Source organism: Alligator sinensis, unplaced genomic scaffold (genome assembly GCF_000455745.1).
Source record: "Alligator sinensis unplaced genomic scaffold, ASM45574v1 scaffold1295_1, whole genome shotgun sequence".
Classification (NCBI taxonomy): Eukaryota; Metazoa; Chordata; order Crocodylia; family Alligatoridae; genus Alligator; species Alligator sinensis.
In genome coordinates, this window is record NW_005841880.1 from 1,475,569 (window position 1) to 1,482,668 (window position 7,100).

The 7,100-nt window shown below is 61.3% G+C and overlaps 1 protein-coding gene across 4 annotated transcripts in view; it reads right to left on the reverse strand.

The window, feature by feature from the left end:
- Positions 1-35: 35 nt before the first annotated feature.
- Positions 36-7,100, reverse strand: part of ARID3A (AT-rich interaction domain 3A) — a 56,818-nt gene continuing 49,753 nt past the window's right edge. For 3 of the 4 annotated variants that reach the window (XM_025196424.1, XM_014528037.2, XM_025196423.1), the window contains exons 5-9: positions 4,697-4,880; positions 3,031-3,278; positions 2,060-2,371; positions 1,420-1,512; positions 36-809 (exon numbers count right to left, since the gene is read on the reverse strand). In XM_025196424.1, the coding sequence (XP_025052209.1) occupies positions 631-809; positions 1,420-1,512; positions 2,060-2,371; positions 3,031-3,278; positions 4,697-4,880 (1,016 nt within the window). In that variant the 3' untranslated portion in view covers positions 36-630. The remainder of the gene's footprint in view (positions 810-1,419; positions 1,513-2,059; positions 2,372-3,030; positions 3,279-4,696; positions 4,881-7,100) is intronic. The other variant, XM_014528038.2, reaches the window with a different exon arrangement.

Consider the following 7,100-nt stretch of genomic DNA (forward strand, 5'->3'; position numbering starts at 1 on the left):
CACACCACCAAACGCCCCCCCCCCCCCCCGTCGTCTCTCAAACAAACATCGCTCGTCAAATAAAGGAATAAAACGGCACCCCAGTTTCCCAAGGCCTTCCTGCCCCCCCCCCCGACCTGAATAAAATAAAATAAAAAAAAAAGAAAGAAGAGGGGATGGAGGGGGGAAAGGGGGGGGTTTCCATGAAAAATAAAAAAAATCACAGGGCTCTGCCTCGGGCTGGAGGGGTCCCGGGGTCAAATCAAGGGCCACCCTCGACGATTCGAAAGAGGAATAATGTTCGTTCCCGTCCAGTGCAACGTGGCGTGTGTGTGAGGTAATCGGTTCTGGGATTACAATGCATCGTGTCGCAAGCCGCCGGCTCGGGGCCCGGGCGGCTTCTCAATGACCCCCCCCCCTCCCCTTCCCCAAAATTAAAGCTTTTTTTTTTTGCTCATTTTCATCCCAAACCCTCTGGGGGCCGAGAGTGAACAGCCCCTGCCCTGGACAGCCAGAGGCAAGCGGCTCTTGGGGTTTTTTTCCTTTTTTTTTGGCGTTAGCTGTGATCGGAGCGCTCTGTACGGCTGGGTTTTATTAGGGTTTTGGCGAGATGAGGCACTGCCGCGGGGTCGGGGGGGAGGAAGGGGGTGGCTAAGGCGAAGAGTTATTGGAGGTCGAGGTCGGAGGGGCTGACAAACCCGCCGGGGGAGCTGCCGGAGGGGCGCTGCCTGCTCCGCTGCTGCTGCGGCTGGTGCTGGTGTTGCCTTTGTTGTAGGTGGAGGGAGGCAGCGAGGAGGACGAAGGGCCGGGGGGCTGGGCGAACAGCACACCTGGGGAGAGAGCACAAAGTCAGGGGGTGGTTGGGAAGCCTGGATCCCCCCCAGCAGCGAGGAGGAGACATCTCTCCCGGAGACCCTTGTCTCTGCTGGAGCTGCCTCGGGTTGTTCCCCCCCTTAAGGAATTGCTAGGCTGCTCCAGAGCCTGGATGAATTGCAGCAAAGCAAGTGTTTGGTGCATGGGTCCCATCCCCTGCTCTGCCCTGTGCCTCAGTTTCTCCTCCCGGTCCCCATGGAGGTGTGCTGGGGAAGGACCTCATGCCCGGGCTCCTCTTGGCATCGCGGGGCCCTGCTCTCAGCCTCCAGCTGCAGCAGCCTGTGACCCCAGGGCAGCCACCTCGGGGCACCGCCAGGAGAGGAGTCCTTGCTGCCCGGGTCCCCAGATCAAAAGGGCTGGGGAAGGCTGAGTCCGGGCAGACGCCGAGTCCAGAACCTGCTCTGATCCACACAATGCACGCAGCCGCCCCGGCCGCAGGACAGTGATGTTGTCCCCAAGGGTACGTCACCCAAGGCACCCCCACCTCTGGGTGCCTTGTGGCATTGGGCTTTGGGGCAGGAAGTGGCTGCAGAGCTGCAGGCCCCGCACTCACACAGGCCCCCTTACCTGTGTAGACGATACCGTTGATCTCCACCGACATGCTGATGCTGTTGGTGCCGTTGCTGCCCAGATTCAGGCTGGAATCCTGCCGGTTTTCTGCTATGGGACACATCAGAGGATGAAGATCAAGTCACCTGGGCCCGTCATGCCGACCACCCCTTTCTCCGCTCTGCTCACCAGGCCAGATAATACGGTCCCCGACTTAGGGACATGGGGCTTTAGGAGCCTGCTCGGCTGTACGGGGCAGGCGGCACTGAGATGAAGGAGACCGATCTCATTGCGCCGGGTGGGTTTGGAGCAGGGGGTGATGGAGAAAGAGCCCTAGCATGGGCTGAACAGGACCCAGGAAACGGGGGAGGGAGCTGGCTCAGGGCTGGAAACACTGACAAGAAGAGAGCTAGGCTTGGCATTTGCCCCGTTTCACAAAGGCTCCCCCGGGGCGGGGGGCAGCTCCCAGTGTGACCCCCTGCCCTGCGTGATGCTCCATCCTCTGCTTGGGAGGATTCGGCCTCAGGGCTGATGTGCTTGGGCGGCCAGCAGAGACTCGGGTATCACAGATTTAGAGGCCTGGGTTCAGCTCCCTGTGCAGACGTACAGTGTTAGCCCGGGTGCCCCCAACCCCTTGCGCTGCCCCTGTCAGACCCACCTGGCGAGCGGGTGCCCTGGCTGTTGATGCGGATGCTCATGGGCAGCTGAGCCGTCATGGCCAGGAGGTTCTGCTGCAGGGCGCGCTGCATCAGCCGCTGCTGTTCGTCCGTCACCAGCGCCATCTTCTTCTCCGGGGGCTCCCCGGACTCCAGCTTCTCTCGCAGCTGCTCCAGGGCGGCGGCTTGAGCGGCCACGGCGGCCTGAGCCGCGGCGGCCTGCACGGCCGCGGCCTGCGCTGCTACCACGGGGTGGCCGGCCAGGGAGACAGGGAGGCGGCTGGGCACGGAGATGGGGATGGGGGTGTCCTCCTCTGCAATGGGGACAGAGTGTGGGAGCCCGGTGAGGGCTGCTCCAGGCTGCAGCATGTGCCAAGTCTTGCCAGGTCTCTGCAACCTGGTGTCCTAAGCTTTTATACCCCAGGCACAGGACTGGGGTCTAGCACTGGGGAGGGGGAGGGGGGGGTATGGGAATCAGCCTGGAGGTGGGGATTGAGAGTTGAAGATGCAGATTCCCACCCTAATAGCCTGCCCCCAGGTGCTTTGCTGCACAGCATGAGACAAGCCCCTCTGCCTCTGTTTCTCCAACTCCAGAACCTCCCCCTTGCCAACCCCTGGGTCCTAAATCACTTTGAGATGCTGACAGAAAGGGAGGCTGCATAAAGAGTTGGGCATCCAGTGCATTGAGGCCTGGATGCTGGGACACCTGGGTCCTAGGTTAGCCCAAGCTGGGGTGGGGACATGTGGTACAGTGGTTAGAGCAAGGAGGGCCTGCGGGAAGAACAGCCCTTGGGTTTCATTTCCAGCCAGGCTGCGAGTGCAGCACGGCACGGCTCTGTGGAGCACCTGCCTGACAAGCCCCAGGAAAGGCAACGTGAAGCCCATCCCTTGGAGATGTCGGGGGCGTTCGCAGGGCCTGCCTGGCTGCTGCAGACACCGCCCGGGCCTGGGGAAAGACCGGGAGCACCGTTACCTTTCTTGATCTTCTGCACCGGGGTGATGGGGCTGCCGTTGGTGGCGCCGGCCAGCCCCAGGGCAGGCACTGACAGCTTGGGGGAGGACAGCATGCTGTGGGTGCCGCTGGGCGAGTAGGTGAAGAGGGAGCCGCCAAAGCTCTGCCGCCGGCCCTCTCGCCGGTTGCTGTCAATGGCGGCCTGCAGCTCGTTGGGGTTGCTCAGCCCCCGCTTCTCACATTCGTAGGGGTACAGGTACTTCATGTATCTGCCGGGGAAGCACCCGTCAGAGCTGCCGGGGCAGCCCCAACTGCACCCCGGCCCCAGCCCCGGGGCAGGCATGGCTCCACCAGGCCAGGTGGCAGTGTGGGGGCTGGTGTGTTTGGAGCGAAGGGGGTGGGTTCCTGGTAGCACTTGCTGCGGGGTGTGGGAAGCTGCGGGTCCCTGTGGTTGGGCTGGGAGTTAGGGGAGGGTTACACTGAGTGCCAGCTCTCATACACACACACGCACAAACACAGGCACACAGACACACAAAGACATGCACACACACAAACACTTAGATTCATAGATGTTAGGGTCGGAAGGGACCTCAATAGATCATCGAGTCCGACCCCCTGCATAGGCAGGAAAGAGGGCTGGGGCTAGATGACCCCAGCTAGATACTCATCTAACTTATGCAATCAGACACATGCAGACACAAACAGACACACATACACAAAAAAGACACACACACACACACAAGACACACAGACAGATGCATGCAAACACAGATACACAGATACATATACACACATGCAAAGACAGATACTCGCATACATGCACACACAAAGGCACAGAGATGCATGCAAACACAGATACACACAGACACATACACAAGGGCACAGACGCACCGATACATGCACACACACAGACACACACAAGAGACACATACAGGCAGAGACGCATGCAAACATACACACACAGAAACACATATGCAGACATAGGCACACTCATACATGCACACACACAGAGGCACATACCTACACACACAAGACATACATACAGAGACACATGCAAACACAGACACACACATAGACAAATACACGACATATGCAAAGAAGACACAGACACACCCTCACACATGGACACACACACACACAAACGCCTATGCAAACATAAGACAAACGCAGACACAGACAGATACACACACACATGCAAAGATGACACACATGCAGACGCACGCACTTCCCTGCCTACCCAGGGCTCTGTGCTCCAGAGTTCATTTCCCCATGCGAGGAGGTGAGCCCAGGGCCGGGAGGGGCAGTGTGCATGGGGCTGGAGGGAAGTGGAGATCTGAGGAAGCCCGACCCCTCCATGTTCCCTTGCCCCAGCTCAGGCCCACAGCCACGTGTGGGGCATGCTCTGGACATGCATTTGCTGGCCACAACCACGTTCTCCCCAGACAGGACTCCTTCCTCATTCCTGCCCTGATGCAACAGAGCAAACAAACAGCCCCTCTCTTTTCCTCCAAGCCGGAGCGGGGCACAAGACCAAGAGGGAAGCTGAGTGCCTTGGAAGGGAGGCAGCCGCCCAACACCCATGGGATCGGGGACCTTTCTCCCACCGTGCTGGGATGGATCCTGGCCTGGCACAGGGCCCCCCTGCAGCCGATCAGCTGGGTGGGATGGGGAGGGGGGCAACACTCACTGGGTCCGCAGCGTGAAGGCAGCGCTGGTGATGGAGGTGGGCAGGTTGAGCCCCTTGGTGATCTCCCGCCACAGCTTCTTGTTGATCACTTCCACCAGGCCGCCCTTCTCGGTCACCAGCATGTACAGCATGTACAGGTCCAGCACCTGCTTGGCCATGATGGGGATCCGGTTCACGGGGGTCCCTGCAGGATGGAAAAAGGGCAACACGGATGAGCTGGAGAGAGCTGGGCTGTGGACAGCTGGGGTCAACACCCATCCTGCTCCTCTGCTGCTCAGGCGGGACCCGGGCAGGCGGGTGCTGGAGCTGGAGTCGGAAGCGTGGGATGAGGCTTGGATGCAGAACCGGCCGCCTGCTCTGTGGCACGGTTGTAGTCGGGGCAGATCCCTGGGAGGCTCCAGGCAGCCAGGGAGGGACCAGACGGCCTCTGGGAATGCAGCGGGGTGGAGGCCGACCCACCCGCCCAGTATCGGCTCCTCCAGCATCAGATGCACCCCCAGCTCCTGCCTCTGGGCTTCACCCTCCGTGGCAGCCGCTCTCCTACCAGGCCAATGGCATTTTGGAGGCAGGGGCAGGTGCTCGTTAGTCCAGGTCCTGCCCCTGAAAGCAGCGGGCAGCTGTGAGCACGGCCCACGGAGGGGCTTTTACCAGGAAGAGGCAGAGGAGGAGATGGTCTCCCATATCCACTTTAGCCATGTTCCCCCCGCCGCACCTGCCCCAATCTGCACCAGGCCCTGCTCCTCTGGAGGGGCAAGATTTACCCCAGCCCGCTGGGAAATCAGGGGCCAAAGAGGGGCATTTATGATCCATCGCACCCCGTACACCCTGTGCCGGGGAGCCAGGCCACGTGCCACTAAAGGTGGCGGGCATCTGGGCAGGAGAAGGAAGGCTCTTGGGGATCGTCAGCTCCACTACCCCTGATGTCTCAGAGGCCTTGATGCCGAGTGAGATCAAACCAGGCAGGCTGCCTGCCCCGATGGCGCTGGACCTGCCCCCAAAGGAGAAGACATGGGGGCAATGTGCACGACTAGTGAGCTCCGAATCACCTGGGCGAGCGACACGCAGACGCACAGCGAGCAGGAGTGCAACCAGCCACCCCGATCTGGGCGTGCACGTGGAGGAAAGGGTGAAACCCCGAGGCTGGATCCTCCATGCGGGGAGCAGGCAGCTGGGCAGCGAGGCCCCACCGGGACCATCTTATCACAGAGCTGGGGCAGGGGCGGATGGGAAGGGAGGGGGAGAGGATGTTTATGCAAGGAGGCAGAGAGCCCGCATGCGATCTGCTCCGGGCTGGGTTATAATCCCTCCATTCATCACTCGCAGCCCTCCATGCTCATGCCCCTGACTCAAAGGCCATACAGGAGAGCTGTGGGGCTGGGGGGAGGCCTGGGTTGGTTTATTGTGGAGGGGAAAAGGGCAAAGCGGAAGTCCACTCGGGCCATTACAGGAGGGGTGGGGGTGGGCAGGGGACGGCGGAAGCGGAGGAGGGTTTCCCCTCCCTCCTGCTCCTTCCGGTATTGATTTATTGCCTTCTTTAAACCCAGGAACCAAAGCTCCCCCCACCATTGTGAGGCTGCTAATTGCAGCTCCCACCCAGAGGAAGGGAAGGGGCTGGGGGCGCTGCTGAAGGGGGCTGTCCTCGTTAAAACCCTTCCTGGCTGTGGGCACTGGCAGCAGCGGGAGCGCTGCGTGTTATGGGAGCGCCGGGGCGGAAAGGGATCGGGGCCCCATTGCATCAGGGGCAGAGGAGGAGAAGGAAAGCTTCGCTTGGCCCCTCTCCAGCAGGGAAAGGTCGAGGGTCTTGCCCAAGGTCGCGCCGCATAGCGGTGCCAGGGAGGAGAACTGGCCGAGGGTCTTCCCCAGCCCCAGGCGGACCCTGCCGAGGCCAGGGGCGTATCGGCCCTCCCAGCCTCACCCGACTTCCTTGGGAAGCGCAGTCCTCAATTGAGGCAAATACCCCCCCACTGGAAACAGAGGCAGTGCCTGGGCCCTTCCTGCCCCTCACCGCTCAACTGCAAGAAGCAAGAGCTGGAGGAGCGTGCCACCATAAATCCCTCTCCTCTCCCAAGCTTCGGGTCTGCGCCGGGCATCTGCTGCCACCCCGCACCGTGGGCAGCTCTAGCCCTGTCCCCTGAAGCATCCCCTTCCGCCATGTGCCACTTTGGGTCCACACCGAGGATGCAACGGGGGTCTTCGGGCCCCTGCCCCTGCTCCTGGCGGGGACCCTGCCCCGGACCCCGTGCCCGGGCAGTGCAGGATCCATTCAGCAGGGGCAGCAGGCAATGTCTCTGCTCTCCGAGGGGAGTCACCGGCCCGCGGGGCTGAGTCACACGCCCTGCTGACCACATGCTCATGACTGGCCCTGGAACAGGCCTCCCTTTATCTGCAGAAAAAATTCCTGCCG